Source organism: Pogona vitticeps, chromosome 5 (assembly GCF_051106095.1).
Source record: "Pogona vitticeps strain Pit_001003342236 chromosome 5, PviZW2.1, whole genome shotgun sequence".
In the NCBI taxonomy this organism is placed as follows: domain Eukaryota; kingdom Metazoa; phylum Chordata; class Lepidosauria; order Squamata; family Agamidae; genus Pogona; species Pogona vitticeps.
In genome coordinates, this window is record NC_135787.1 from 56,644,160 (window position 1) to 56,660,860 (window position 16,701).

The 16,701-nt window shown below is 39.3% G+C and overlaps 1 protein-coding gene across 3 annotated transcripts in view; it reads right to left on the reverse strand.

Moving 5' to 3' along the window:
- Window positions 1-3,963: 3,963 nt before the first annotated feature.
- Window positions 3,964-16,701, reverse strand: part of ASB5 (ankyrin repeat and SOCS box containing 5) — a 30,466-nt gene continuing 17,728 nt past the window's right edge. For all 3 annotated transcript variants that reach the window (XM_073001433.2, XM_078393879.1, XM_020803202.3), the window contains 6 exons: window positions 10,552-10,631; window positions 8,473-8,580; window positions 7,517-7,667; window positions 7,287-7,421; window positions 5,950-6,141; window positions 3,964-4,960 (listed from right to left, as the gene is read on the reverse strand). In XM_073001433.2, the coding sequence (XP_072857534.1) occupies window positions 4,833-4,960; window positions 5,950-6,141; window positions 7,287-7,421; window positions 7,517-7,667; window positions 8,473-8,580; window positions 10,552-10,631 (794 nt within the window). In that variant the 3' untranslated portion in view covers window positions 3,964-4,832. The remainder of the gene's footprint in view (window positions 4,961-5,949; window positions 6,142-7,286; window positions 7,422-7,516; window positions 7,668-8,472; window positions 8,581-10,551; window positions 10,632-16,701) is intronic.

Consider the following 16,701-nt stretch of genomic DNA (forward strand, 5'->3'; position numbering starts at 1 on the left):
AGTGGCCTCTATACTATGTTTCTCTCTAGGTGGTTACTTAGTCACAATCTTGTACAATATGGCAAGCTGTAGTGCATTTCCACTTAAATTATAATAATGTCTAATGATTATGAGATGTGGTGGTGCTGCGGGTTAAACTGCAGAAGCCTCTGCTGCAGCATCAGAAGACCAGCAATCGCAAGATCGAATCCACACAAGAGAGTGAGCTCCCATTGCTTGTCCCAGCTCCTGCCAACCTAGCAGTTTGAAAGCATGTAAAAATGCAAGTAGATAAATAGGTACCACTACGGTGGGAAGGTAATGGCATTCTGTGTCTAGTTGTGCCGGCCACATGACCATGGAAACAGTCCATGGACAAACACTGGCTCTATGGCTTGGAAAAGGGGATGAGCACCGCCCCCTAGAGTCAGACACAACTGGATTAAATGTCAAGAGTAGACCATGTCTAGATGGGCGGCATATAAATGCAATAAATAAATAAATAAATAAATAAATAAATAAATAAATAAATAAATAAATAAGTGGAACCTTTACCTTTACCTAATTGTTATATTTCCATATATAATTTTAAATCAGCATATGCAGATTTAATACAAAAATGTCCTTTTTGGTGATGATAGTGGCCATCAATCTGATAATACAGGGGTCATATGTTGCCCACTCTGCGTTTAGGTCTGGCTATATGGCAGATCCCCTCAATGTATGGGAGTTGTCAGGGGCTCCAGGACAATTGGTTGGGGAATCTCTGCTGCCACCCACTACCCTGATATCTGTAGTCTGGGCAGTTGCCTTTCTGCATAGGTCTGAACGATCACTGGGAGACAGTAAGATAGCAATTCAAATTGCTTGCCTCTCTCACAATGTAAATCCTTTAGGCAATATTTAATTTTGTGATGTGCTGATACTTATAAAATTGAAATCATAGACTGCTAGCATTAGCGAAGGGACCCTAGGGGTCATTCAGGCCAACCATCTGCCTGTTTCTCTCTCTCCCCCCCCCCTTTTCTGGATCTTTCACCCTGCTTTCTGCCATGCTGCTTAAGTGAAACATATTACTCTAAATCTTCTTTTACAAATAGCTTCTGCAACAAGTAAAAAAACCTATGTGAGAATTCCACTACCACCACCACTTAATTCTGAGTGGTTGATTTGCCCATGTGCTGAGGTATGTGGAAATGAGCTGCAGGCAATTAAAAATAGTAATAAATAGTAATAATTGCCATCAAGTCAAATCTGACTTATGGCAACTCTTTTCAGGGTTTTCTAGGTGGAGAATACTCAGAACTGGTTTACCATTCCCTTCTTCTGGGGGCATCCTGGGACTGTGCAGCTTTGCCCAGGGCCACACTGGCTGGCTTGACTCACAAGAGGCACAGTGCGGAATTGAACTGCCAGCCTGCGGCCAGAGGCTTCACTCACTTAACTATCCAGCCAGCTGATTAGAAAATACCTTTCTATTAATGGATACTCATAGGATTTAATCAGCTTCTTTTAAAAAAACATGGAAAGAGCGAAGTAAATATTTTGGATGAATTCCATGTCATAAACAACAAAGTCATAAAGGTTCTCTCTGACATTTAGAAAGGCATCCACAGTTTACTTTGGCATTCTCCCAAGCCTTTGTTAGGGAGAGAGAATCTTACATAGCTTGAGCCTTTAACAGTGGCGCTTGGATTGTTTCCGATTTACCTCATCAGCTTAAAGTAGCTGGAGGCTACATTATTCTATAGAGTCTGCATGATAAACATAGTAGAAGGAGATCATTATTTAGTGTTTGTGCCTGTTATTAAAAATTTTTAAAATTAAAATATGTAGTTATCTGTTATAAAATCAAGACACTGACACGAAGCAGACTACTTTGGAGCCACCCCGACACCTCTCAGGAGTCTTCGTGCTTTTTAAAGAACACTCATCAGATAAGCCAAGGTATGTGCTACTGTGGTGAAACAATGAGAATGAGCTCTGGCTGTGCACCGTCCACCCTGGATCACAACTTTCAAAGTCTCTTCTGCTGCCACCACCATCATTGGCAAATGCTATTGGGAAATATGGAGCCATTGAGCTGATGGGTGTGTTATTCTACTGGAAAGCAGAGTGCATGCTCCCTGCATGTCACCTTATCCAGACAAATCACTGGGATTTTGTTTTCAGCAGAAACTGCCAGTAGCTGGGTCTGAGGCAGTTTGAGACTGTGGCAGGAACTACTGTACATGCTACAGATAAACTGCAGGGTTTTGTTTGTTTGCTTGCTTTTACTATGGTTAGGTGAGAACAGGCATGAAACTGTCTGTTTCATACATCCAGTTAATGTGAACCCTTACAAATTAAACCAGGACATTGGAAAATCCTAGCTCACAGACTGGCCAGCAGTGGGAGACTGACAGTGACAGGGTTGGGACAGCCTCACCTACTTGCTGTGCAAGGAAAAAGGAGTCGCTGGAGCTGCTCCCGTGCACACCTGGCAAAAACAATGTCACCAAGCCAGCACTAGAGTGGCCCGGAAACCTCAACACTAGCCAGTTAGTGATGTTGTTTTAACCCGAGGGACAGCTCCAGTGGATCCAGTTTTGCCATATGTTGAGCACTGACCTGGTGGTGTCAGTATCTGGGAAGCCTCCCAGTGCTGGCTGGCTAGGACAAAAGCCCTGGTGGGGGTTTAAATTGGTACCAGTGCACACTTTTTCCAATCACAACAAGGCTTGTATCATGTGAAACAACCCAAGTTGCTTTGAAGCAGTTTCAGTATATCTTGAAAGTGTAGCTATGGCCTGTGGCTCCCAAAGGGTTCTAGTGGGCAATGAGCTCAGACCACTGAAAATTGCCAAACCTTGGTCTAAATATATTTTCTCCATTGTGTGACATGGTGGGAATTGCTTTTGTAGCCCCCACCATTCCATAAATATTTGGTAAAGAACACATAGTCATCTTAATTTTCTTTGCTGACACTGATTGTTTATTGTAATAATTTTTATCATTTTAGTGGAAAGGCAAGATAAAACAGTGGTTGAGATCCTGTTGTGCAGTTTTATACCACAGAACTTGGGTTACATCATCAACTGTGGCTGCTTTGGGAGACTGAGGTTTCTTATCTCCCCATTTCTGCCAGCTTCCAGGAGTCCCTAGGGATCCTTTCATCCTGAGGAAAACGTTGGGAGCTGTAAGACAGGTTGGGCTCGTCATGTCTGAAAATCAGCTACTCCAGTCAGCAGTTTCCAGACATTAAAATATCCTGCCTCCATTCTATGGCTTCCTAAGGCTTCTCCAGGGCAAAAGTAATTCTAAGGGATCATGGCTTCAGTTGATGAAGTCATCTGAGTTGCATGGTGTGAAGTTGTGCAACATAATTCTAGTCAATAAATACTTGTAATTTATTGGATGCCTTCATAGTAGTCTTTATTCCTTTCCTCTATAATTGCTCTTAGGTGTCCATAAAAATCATAATTTGAACCACTTAAAGCGAGTTTAACTGATAGTATAGAGTGATACTTCTTTTCGTATCTTCATTTAAACATCTGCTATAGCAGCTTCCTTCTATGCAGAAAATAGCAGATTTTCCCGTCTAACGACACCTCTGAACAGGGTGTAAACCCTTACGAAGTAGCAAGCCCTACTGACCATCATGAGTGTTATATCTGAGTGTACACATATAAGATTGCACTGTTGGTGCTACACCACACTATCTTTGACTGGCCAGAATCCTACTCGTGTTAGTGAAATTTCTCTTTAACTTGAAGAGGCTAATTGAAGAGATATTTTAGTCACATGCTTTGTCTTGTACTCCATCTTGTAACTGAGATGTTTTAGCACCAGTACAGCAAGATATGCAAACCTTATGTGAATGCCAGTAGGATTTTGGTCATTATCTCAGTTGGGGAGGGTTTGGAAGGGGAGGTGAGTCTACAGTATCTGTTCTTCATCCATACTTCTAAGTAAGGAAGGTAGGAAGAAAAATGACAATTTTGATTTTATTGTATTTCAGATTTTATTTTAGACATCCTATATTTCTAGATACATACATAACAGACATCTTGAACAAGAGTGTAACAAAACCAAACAATAATTAAAATGTCAGAGAACCACAGGCTTTGTGTCAATTGTATCAGATCCAGACTTTTCAAGGCCTTTCCACCCTTGCCTACTGCAGTACGAGTATCAGTGAGCCCTCTCTCTGAAAGTTCAGGGACTAGATATAACGCGTTTTTCCATTCCAGCCCTTAAACAGGCCTTAGGTCCACTGAAAAGCTGTTGCTCATGGCCACTCCTCCTTTCTTCAGCTGCATCAGCTTTCTCCAGGAAACAAGAAGGAGAGCAGGCCCTGAGGAAGCAGCTATATTTGAATGAATAAAAGACCCACTGAAGACTTTTTGGTTGGAAAGGGCAGACAAACCCAGCTGTCCTCTTTTGGGGGCAGGTGTTAGGGGGCCTGGATGGGGAAGGAACTGGGAACATTAGTGAGTGAAAAAGTGCAGTCCTGGGCAAATGACATTCTGTATGTGGCAAAATAGCTCGAGAAAAGACAACAAAAACCTTGCAAGAACAATTGCATCTTCTCAGTACAGAAGTTCTCTAAATGAGTAATCATCAGTAAATGTATAGCGTACAGCCCACTTTCAGTGTATGAAAAATTTCTATTGTATTAAATTATATTAGCACCTCGGTGTCAGGTTGCTCAAGGATCCTAAATATTGTTGGATTGTAACGTCAGTTGTCAGATATATGTTAGTATGTAATGTGTTAGTTAAGGCCCTCTTTTTCTTCATCTCAACAATTTTTTCATGTGATGCATACAGTAAAATACCTGTTCTTCAAGTTTTCAAAAGCTAATCACCACATTATCTGTACAGTAAGAAGTCCTTCAATATTGTTGGCAACTGGAGTTGTGGTACAAGATGTAGTCTGGATCTTCCTATATAGTTTCGGATATGTAGCCGGCATAGTTGGCAAAGAGAACATGGAGTCGCTGCAAGTGGATAAAAAGGAACAGTAAAGTGAAATTCAAATACACTCAGGAATTTGTGATATGTCTGTTAGAAAGTGGCAACTTTCTCTATAGTATGCCCAGATGGTTACTTTACTAATGCAACATTTTTTTAAAAATCTAAATATTTGTAGTAGAGTTTTCTATTACAAACATTGAGTTTGTAATAGAAAATTATAATTACTGTGTAAAATGTTTGCTTGTGAAAGTTTAGCTAGATTACTTATAATGGAAGAATCCACTCCATGACAGGGGAAAATAAAGAGAGAGTATGAAAACAGTAGTTTGCTGGGGGAGGGGAAGGTAACCAAACTACTCTGAGCTAGTCAGACAGCCCAGTATGCTGAAGTTACAGGAAAGCTGTGACCACCCCCAACCTCAAATCAAGTATATGTGTCTCCTTTTTAGGTGTCAATGCCAAGAAAGAAGAAAATTTCACCTCTGAAATACATATGAAATATCCAGTAACAGTGGGGAAGAGTAGATGGGACATTAAGCAGAGCTGTACTGAATTTCCATCTCTATTTTCAAGGGGGAGATAACTTCCTTTGTTCTTTGTGATTGATGATTAGGCATCATTCAGTCTCGAGAGACTATGGTAACGTGCTCTGTGTGGAGGACTGGGAACAGCGTCTAGTGTGGCTGAGAAGGCCAATTCGAGAGTGACAGTCCCTTCCACACTAAAGACAAATACAATCTGTCCTCAGTCCAGCTCCCTGATTTTGATGGTTTCGGGTCTGCCTCTTTGCCTCGGCCTGCTGGACAAGTGTCTCTTCAAATTGGGAGAGGCCATGATGCACCGCCTGCCTCCAGGCTGAATGCTCACATGTTAAGGTTTCCTATCTGTTGAGGTCCATTCTTAAGGCCTTCAGGTCCCCTTTAAAACTCCAAAATAATAGGAACAAACTATTTTTCTCAAGGCATAAATGTTACCCTAACACACATGAACAAAGACAAGCATTTCCTCTTACCTTCCTGTAGAAGCAATATACTTTCCACCAAGCTACGTGGAGAAGCTACATCTACAGGTCGTTGAAACTCTGTATTTTTGGCATTTATATCTGCCCCGAAGTCGAGAAGCATGTTTATTATTTCTGTGCTGGATTGCCTTGCAGCTACATGTAATGGAGTTTCCAAAAACTTTCCTTTTTGTACATTTGCACCTGCAGATTTGTAGCAGAAAAAATAATAATACTATATTATCATGGTAGGATCATACTGTCTAGCCATTGGTTCTGAAACTGGGGAGACAAATTTCAAAGAAAGGGATGAGACTGTGAAATTGGCACAATGAAAAATATTTTGTTAGCGTAAAGATTTTTAAATTTTTCATATGTCTTCTTTACTGTCTTGAGGCCCTTTTATTGGGAGAAAGACTATGAATAAAATTAATTAAAATAATTTGAAACTATTTATACTAGTTTTTAAATTATAAATTGATTTCATTTGCTTATGACAAAGGAGAATCTGGAAGTTGGGGACTGTTTTTCTAAAAACCAAAAGGGTAGGTATGTTGCAAAAATAAATAATTTTTTTAAAAAATCATCAAGGAACCTCTGATCTAAATCCTCACATTCAAAAAGTAGAAATCTGGATACACATACACATACTACAGAAAAACATTTACAATAAAAGACTCATCCCTCAGAAGGAGCACAATAAATCAGATGTCATCAACCAATGCAGATGAACCGTTAATCTTTCCAGTGCCATGGGATGCCTATTTTTGCTGTCCACTTGGAGAAAAACTGCCAAGATTATCTTTGTTCTAGTAGAACTGAGTTTAAGTAGTACTCATCCAATCCATTACCATTCCCAAGCGCTGTTGGATCTATATGTTGCACTATAGATTATACAAACATAGCTGACGGGAACAAGTATCTGAAAGAAAATAGGCTATGCAATTAAAACACATTTTATTTGTGTTTAAAGAACATTGTTTCTAAAACTCAAGAAAATATTACTTTTAAAAGCCCCGAAATCATTACTAAACTCTAATCCAGGGTAATGTGTACGCTTTTGAATCATCCTTTAAAATAAGATTTTTTTTCCTATGGATTTTCAATTAATTGTGTCTAGCTTAACTATTACTGTTCTGGACCAGATGGGGGGCAATATATATATATATTTAACGGGGCAGAATCTTTAGGAGCAAACTGAACTTAGAAGTGATGAGCCATAACGCAAACAGATTTGGGCCAAACAAATAAAATGATCACCAAAACTAAAATAATGCTTACACTGCTACAGTGAAAGTGATTCAGTTTAAAAAGTGAATATAATAAACAGGAAGTATTAAAAACTGTACCTGAATAAAGAAGTTTGCGAACACATTGTTTCTGCTGTGAAACACAAGCTACATACAAAGGTGTTCCCAAATGAGGAATATCTTGGTCAACATCTATGCCCCAAGAGATCAATAGCTCTAAACAATCGCTGTGACCTAGCCAAGAAAGAATATAATTAATTTCTTAATAATGAATCACATTTCTAATGTCTGATTTAATGTTGATCTATTCAGTCCTTAAAATTTCTTACCTCTGCTGGCTGCTTCATGAGTTGGAGATGGGAGACATGTCTCCCACTGAGCTTTGGCACCATATTCCAACAGAAGCTCTACACAAGATGCACTTCCTCTTGAGCAAGCATTGAATAATGGTGTCATTCCATCAATTGTTGTAGCATTTACCTGAAATATTGGATATGAGTATAAATAAGAATAAATGCTTGTTTATCTTTTTTTCCCCTATCTTGGGAAAATGTTAGAATTCCTCATACTACTGGTTTGCAGCAGAGATCCATGTATGTGCCATTAAGAACTCTGAGAGCTGTTGAGAAAATCTTAAAGATAAAAGAGCTGATGGTGTGCAGACAATGATGATAGAGAAAAGAGGCAGGAGGACTACCAAGTGAAGTACCACTTGGATATGCTATTCAAGAAATATGGGTATGAATACCACAAGTGCAAAATTATATAGCTAAAGTTAGGTACCCCTGAAATGTTTAGAGAATCCAGACAAGAGTTTTACATGGTCTTAATGTTCAAAGAATCCAGATTAAGTAAATTTAAGTAAATCTTCAACTCTGTGAACAGCCTCAGATCATCTCTGGTTACATCCTTCACCCACTGAGGTAAATAAAGGAACTCACTGTCAGCAGCAACTTAACACTCTCAGTTATGCAAGTGTACATCACCAGTAGGATTCTGGACATTATGTTGTAAGCTTTGTCACACACTGTCTTCGGCTAGATTTAGCCGAGGATTATAATCTTTTGCATAAATAAGGATATACATTGAGGTAAATGCTGCTGGGAAATGCCTTTTCATACAGTAAATACAGTAAAAGCTAACTTTCTAGTAAGATAGATCATTAGTACTTTTTTGCCAGTGCTCCCAAAGACACATGGACTCTTTAATATTTTCCAGTTTTGTTCTATTCAGTGACCATATTTGAAGTTATCAGTGCTGGTTGTACAGAAGGAAAAATACTTACATTTGCTCCTGCTTCAAGAAGGACTCTAGCACATCCTACATGATCTCCCAGACATGCTTCATGCAATGGAGTCACTTGATCGATGGTTAGAGCATCTACATTGTATCCCTAAACACAGAAATACAAACTAACATTACAACCAGTTCTTCAAACTTCTTTTATCCAGAGTTAAATATATTTAATTAGCATTTATTCAATACCCCAATAAAAGATCTGCTGACAAGCGCATTGAATTCTCATTCAAAATCAATGCTCTTCAATTGTCACTGAGTTTCCAAAATGTATAGAATTTTTTAAAAAAACACTTTATTTTTCAATTGACAATCCATCCAAAATAACATAACAGAATGACTATAGACTGGTGGTCGAGAGCACAAGTGGAATCTAGGTATAGAAAAGATAAAATAGAAGGGTTTTACCCAGAACAAATGATATTTGACAAACTTCTGCTGGGCTCAAAAGATAAAGTAATTAAGAAAATGTAAGATTATTTGTTAGAAATTAAAATGCAAGATGAGATAGTCAAAGAATGTATGATTAGGTGGGCACAAATATAGGGTATAATATTGATATTGATCAATGGTTGCAAATATGGCAAAATAATATAAAGCTCACAAAATTGGTTAATTTCAAGGAGAATATATAGAAGATGTTTTTTTGGTGGCATATGACTCCGCAAAAACTATCAAAGATTTGTGCAGATGTATCAAATGTTTGTTGGAAGTGTGAAGCACATGAGGGAAGTTTTTATCATATGTGGTGGACTTGTAGAGTAATGAAGCAATTTTTGATAGGTGTACATACTTTGTTACAAAAATATTGCTTTGTAAGGTTCCACTAACCACTAACCCCATAACTGTTTCTATTGAGTATTATACCAGACAATATAGATAAAACAAAGAAATACTTAGTTATATACATAGCCACTGCAGCCAGAATTCTTTATGCCAAGAATTGGAAGAAATCGGTGATACCGGTATTGAGAAGATACGGGAATCGGCAGAAATGGATATCTTATCAGAAGTGCTGAAGGACTGTCCAATACAAAAGGCAACTGAATGATGGGATTTATTATATAAATGGCTCAAATCACCAGATAGCACTTGAACAATATAGATTAAAACTAGGATGAAAATGTAAGTTATAACCTGGAGGGCAATCATATAGCAGAAAAACGGAAAGTTGATATGGCAATATGAATAGATTGGATGGCAGTACATTTTGTGTTCTCTCCCTACTTCCCACCCATATCCCCCTTTTACCTTCTGTATCCCCTACCTTATCCTAAGTTGTTAATTTAAAAAAAATAACATAACAGCATGATATAAATTATAGTTCAAACATAGTAAACTTATTTATAGACTTTTATACATTCCTATGCTGTATATCCACCTTGGTCTCTCCTTATACACCTCGGTCTCTTCCATGGCTCATAAATGTATAGAATATTGAGTTGCTGTGGGAGAGGGGAAGGATATGATTTTACCCACAGAAATTGAAACTGAATTTGCTAGAAGTTTGGGTCCAGTTTTGAAAACTGTTTTTCTTTGGGTGTGAAAAGATATGAGATGGGGATTAACTTCTTAAACTATTTAAGAAGTAAATCAATACTCCCAAAGGTTTACAAATCAACTTTTTACCAGAATAAGAGAGGACAGGACAGGACAGGGTGGCAGAAAGAGCTTTGGGGAGTCTCACGTGGCTCTAGGCTATATTATGTCCACCACTGTGCTAAAACCAATAGGGAACAAGGATTTGTGCTTAACTCAGATCTATGACTTGATTTTGTTCTTAAACCACAATGCTAGAAAACTGTGACATAATCCTCATGATCACTGCATGGCCAAACATATTTACAGATATCATAGTCTGACGCTCTAAACACCTCCAAACACTTTAATGAACATCTAAAGAACAGTTAGTTTTGTACACATTTACTCACCCAAAGAAACCAGAGAGGTTTGAAGAAGTGATTAACAAACAAAATCAAGGCCAGAATATCATTTTCATGTTAACTTCAAGTAAATAAAGGGAGGAGGAAACAAAACATGTTTTAAACATCTTCAGTATTTGTTTTACCTGTGCAATCAAAGTCTTTAGAGAAAGAAGGCGTCCTTGACTTGCGGCTTCATGAAGTGGTGAACGATCTGCCCAGGAACCTATGGAACAGTACCATCATACAATTTTAATTACATACATTATACTTTCATTCAGTATACAACTGATGAGAAACAGTACATTTGAAGATAACAAATTCTACACTATCCCTTTTAAAAAGTATTTAGGGCTTAGAATCCTGTTGGTGATCTACATGTGTGGAAGCTAAATTGCATTAACTCACCATGGCAAATTGCTGTTAACAAGGTACTGATCATATTACTACAGTGGGGTCTCGAATTACGAACTTAATCTGTATTGGAAGGTGGTTCTTAGGTCGAAAAGTTCGTAGGTCGAATTTGCATTTCCCATAGGAATGCATTGAAAACCATTTAATCCGTATCTGCTCTTTTCCGTCCATAGAAACTACTGGGAAGCTGCTATTCCGCCTTCTGCCACTAGAGGGGGATATTTTTTCTTTTTTTTCCCCCTTAGGTTCAGGAAACGAGGAGGAAGGCAGGGAACAGTTTGCAAAGCACTTTAGAAATCTTTTTTTTCAACGAAGCCCATTTTAAATCATGTTTTAAAGCATGTTGTGCTGAGCAAGCTTTTTAGGTGCTGAGCAAGCCTCCCCAAGCCTCTTCAGAGCCAGCCGATCAGCTGATAGGCGGGGAGAGGAGGGTGCAGGAGCCGAAGCACAAAATGGCTGCCAGGCTCCCTTCTGATGTGGGCTTTTAGCTGTTTCCTGCTCTTTTTTCTGCTGTTTGGGGGCTACCAAGGCCTGGTAGGTGACTTTCTTTTATTTATTTTTAAGTTTCTGACCCTTTTTTCCCCTCCAGAAGCCTCTAAGGGGAAGGAGGGGGTACTTTTTTCCTTTTTGTAACTCGAGGGAAGTTCATATGTCGAGTCTTATTTCCCCTATAGGGCGGGTTCGTAAGTTGAATTGTTCGCAAGTAGGGTAGTTCGTAAGTCGAGACCCCACTGTACAACATGCCTCATAATACAACCAACACCTCATTAATTGACAGCAATTCATCATGATGATCATTTAGTTTAACCTACGCACATGTAAATCATCAACTGGATATGGCCTTTAAGCATAAATCTGATCCCTCAGCATATGCTACTTTAATTATTTTTTACATGTGAAAAATAATGGCCCAAGCTATCTTAAAGACCACGTCTCCCTTTATGAGCCTGCTTGAGTGTTAAGATAATCAGGAGAGGCCTTTGTCTCAGTCCTGCCGCCTTCACAGGTGCACTTGGTGGACACACAGGAGAGGGCATTCTCTGTTGCTGCTCCCAGACTTTGGAATTCTCTCCCACAGGAAGCTGGACTGGCCCCATCTTTGCTGTCCTTCTGCAAGCAGGCATAAACCTTTCTCTACAGGCAAGCTTTTCCTGAATGACTGGTTGCCTGAATGGATTTTTAAATGGATTGTTGTACCTTACTGCTTTGAATGTGTTTTGATGTTGCTTTTGTTTACTGTTTTTTTAGTATGGTATTTGTCTGACCTTTTTTAGTATTTATATACTCACTGTTGTTAACGTTCAATGCTGCCTTTTACAGATGTAAGCTCCCTTGGGCCTTTTTTAAAGAGAAAGGCGGGGTAAGAATATTTTAAATAAATAAAATAACGGGAGTGGTTGGAGTCTTCAAGGTCACCTGGGCTACATTTTAAGAGGGTAATATAATATTATAACTGCAGAGCTGGAAAAGATCCTATGGATCATCAAGTCCAACCCCTGTCAAAGAGGGACAGTGGAGAATCAAACTCCCAACTTCTGGCTCCGCAGCCAGATGCCTATCCAGCTTTGCACAGTTCAGAGCAAATTCCACTGATCTCCATGGAACATATGAACAAATATTTTACAATTAAGCTGCAAGCTGGGTAGGTACAAGGAAGTTTCAGACTTTCATAACCTAGATTTTTGCAGATGGAGACTGGGTTTTTTCCCTGTCTTGTAGTATTGGTTTGTTATCAATGCATAAAGTATTATACAAATGAAACCATTCAGAACACAGGGTGCAACCAGATGAGTATAAAGCTTGCTGTTTAGTCAGATGTGGGAGTGGGTTGGTTCACTCCTTTTTCCGGTGATCCCACAATGTAATCACTGGAGTCAACCCAACCATCCCAAGAGTGTCCCCACCTGCATCTTTTTGTCAGGGGTTTCTACCTTTTCGGTTCAGGTATGATTGCTCTATTTTGGTCAGTTTGCAGCACAGTCCATGTGATCACTAGGACTGGACAAAAAGCAAGACTTCTGATTGTCAAGGCACCTTCCCTTTTGAATTCCTGATATTGTGAAGTGGTGCACAGCCAAATCAATACAAATCCAAATCAACACAAACTTCTTAAGCTACTTCACAATATCAGGAATTCAGAATGGAAGAAACTGGACCAAATAGGGATGCTTGAGTCCTGAAGGCAGCATGTGTCGTTCTGCCAACTCCTGCGACGTTGCTGGAACCAGTTGTATTGGCTCTTGGCTTTCCATTGGACCATTTCAGCAATGTGGAGAGGGGGGATCCGCTGCTTGGGTAACAGCCTATCCTCCATATTACCTTACCCGGGCTTCATGCTCTGGAGAGGACACTCCTCGATTCAGAGCATGTTACCATAGTCTCTCGAGACTGAAGGATGCCTAGGAACTCCACTATGCTATTTGGCTGCGAAGACCATACCAAATGGCATATTGTACCTCCACCGGCCTATATTTAGCCCATACCAGCTTGCTCCAAAGTGACCAGTGTAGATGAGCTCAGAGTTTGCCTTTTAAACAGTTACTGTTAAGGGGATAACAGAAAGGTCCCAAATGAGACCATAAGAAGAACCATGCTGAAGAAGCTCAAGGGGATATCAAATCCATCATTCTGCTGGATAGCTCAGTGGCCAAAGGTTGGGAGTTTGATTCTCCACTGTGCCTCCTTGACAGGGACTGGACTCAATGATCCACAGGGTCTCTTCTAGCTCTGCAGTTCTAAGGTTACAATTATTATTGTTATCTCTCAGAAGTCTCCCAGAAAGACAAGAGTTCAATCCCACCCTCATGCTTGCAACCTCCAGCAAGTGGTGTTCAGAAGTTTATCACCCCTGATTCAGAGACTTGGCTCTCAGGCAAACGTTCAATGAATTGAACAGGATTCTTATGGAGTAAATGAGATGTAGATGGTATGTTAAATTGTGATTTCCCAAGACCCATATTTAGCTCATGCCAGAAAAATGAACAGCAAATTAAAAATCTGAGGCTACATTTCCCACAACAATATCACCAACAAAAATCAATAGTTATGGGTTTTTTTTTAAATGTCTTATTGTGTGAGAAACACCCCTCCAAAATTCATGGCTATTGTTGACAAGAACATTGGTGCATCTTCACTGCAGAGAACTCAATGCTCCTTTGTGCCAATTTGTTTTGCTGCCAACATAAGCTCTAAGAGTCTGCTGCATTGGGAAACTGCTAAGTATATAAAGTACCTTATTATCATACCTGAGGCATATTAAACTCACACAGGTGTTCCAGATACTGTTGAAAGTTGGATATGCTCATAATTGCAGGCAAAGTCTCTCTATCACCCCACAAGTCATGTTCACCCTTACCTATGGTACATTTATGGTGGGATCCTATGCTCCCTTTACATATGCTTATTTGGAATACCTTAAAATGCCTGCAAGTATCGTTATTGTAGCATTACCATATTTGGTTCTCTCATGATATGTGGAAATAATGTAGGTTCAGGTTTGCACTACACCATCTGCTCATTGTAGTAGTCATCACATATATACTCCAGCATTTTATAAATGAAAACAGCAACACACTTTTGTGCCTATTACTACCCCTATTGTCATACTCAATATAACTTCCCTAGTGTCTTCAAACTTTAATTTCTCACAATTAAAGGCTCTTTTCCATACATGATATTGTACATGATATTGATTCCGCATGGCCTGTCCTGCACTGGAGATGCAATCACAATATTCATGGCAATATACATATATACACCAGCTTAAAATCATCCACCTTACCCCCAGCACAAACTTCTAAGAGATAACTGTTTCAACATGTAATTTAAAAAATATTGAAACAAATGTATTGTGGCACCTTAAATACAACCACATTTATTTCAGTGTGAGGTTTTGTGGATTACAATCACTTCCTCGGATACACAGAGTGACATAATTGACCACAGGTTTATATACAGTATGCATTATGGCTGTGAGGACCCACTGAAGATGGATAGAGGCACAGAAAATGAAATTTCAAAGTGACAATAAGCATTACTAATGCTTGTAATGAATTCTGAGAGCATTGATTACAAAAGCTTCCTACAACTGCTAGAATTATTGTTTTGTTTTTATAAAATCCTTGTATTTTTACAAGCCTTTTGTTCTCACTAGGGTTGTCAGGTTGACAGCATCCCATCCTTTCAAAGCAAAAACGTGAGATTTGTGAGTGCTCTCCTGAGTTGTCACAGAGAGAGAGAGAGAATGAGTGTGAAAGAAACTGACAGTGTACAGATACAAGGATGTGTCTGTACACTGGCCAATCATGAACAGCTACCAAGGGTCTCCCTCTCACAGTCTGTCGAGAGAGGTCTGCAAGCTTAAGACTATAACATACAAGCGGAGTATTCAAAAGTTATGGATTTCTAACAATCCTAGTTAGTTATATGCTGTGAAGTTGGAGCTGACATATAGAGACTTAATAGGGCTTTTAGATGCTAGACAGCATCTTAAAAAGCAGAGACATCACTTTGCTGACAAAAGTCCACATAATCAAAGCTATGGTTTTTCCAGTAGTGATGTATGGAAGTGAGAGCTGGACTATAAAGAAGGCTGACTGCCAAAGAATCAATGCTTTTGATTTGTGGTGCTGGAGGAGACTCTTGAGAGTCCACTGGACTGCAAGGAGAACAAACCTATCGATTCTGTAGGAAATCAACCTTGAGTGCTCACTGGAAGGACAGATCCTGAAGCTGAGGCTTCAATACTTTGGCCATCTCATGAGAAGAGAAGACTCCCTGGAAAAGACCCTGATTGTTGGGGAAGTGTGAAGGCAAGAGGAGAAGGGGACGATAGAGGATGAGATGGTTGGACAGTGTCATCGAAGCTACCAACATGAAACTCCGGGAGGCAGTGGAAGACAGGAGGGCCTGGCATGCTATGGTCCATGGGGTCACGAAGAGTCGGACACAACTAAACAACTAGACGACGATGCTGAGTCTTGTGAAAGGACTGCTTAGGGCTACAAAAGCATTGTTGCTTGAACAGTGGCGTAGGACTAAACAACAACTATAGGGCTTTCAAGGTATGTGAGTTACTTAAAGGAATGGATTTACCAGTGCCAACCTGCCCCCAGTGAGTATTCATGGTCAATTTGGTATCTGAACCCTGATTTCCAGAATCCTAATCTATCCTGACACTGGATACCCCCAATTCTCTCTCTTAAATAATATAACATTTCCTAAATACAGTACAGAAAGAAAAGTCCCTGTTCAAAAATATTAATCTACCATCTTGTGCCCCTTTTCGCTCTGACTGTAATGCAAAATACTGCTGACTATATTTAGAACATGCATTGCAACCCATCTGGTGTCTGATTTACTAGAACAGAGCCTACAGTTCAGTAAATACTGCAGAGATGAGGTTAAAATGTTACAATAAACAAACAAAAAGCAACAAATAATTTAAAAATTGCATACAGTACCTAAATCTCCATCTCCCCATGGCACTTCAAGCCAATTGAAATTATAAATCCTGCTTATTTTAAACAAGGCCACAAAATCGTTTTCTTTAGCTGCTGCCTGTTAAAACCTTTCAGCCATTTTTAGAAAGAGCTCTGCACTCATTATAATATGAACTTTCACCTGCAAAACCTCAGCAGTAAAAAGATATCCATGTCCCTGACTTCAGGTATTGTCTCCTTTTGTTGCTTGGTGAAAATACTACCCAATATAATGAATATATTACAATGTAATCATTAAATCATATAACAATTTGATCTGTTGATAAATGTGGGGCTTTGTCTTCCACCAATCACTCATTTTGAACCTGACAAGTGATTTTGGACAAGAGTCACTTTCAACTTCAATTTCTCTTGTACGTAACCAGATTGATAACCTGCCTT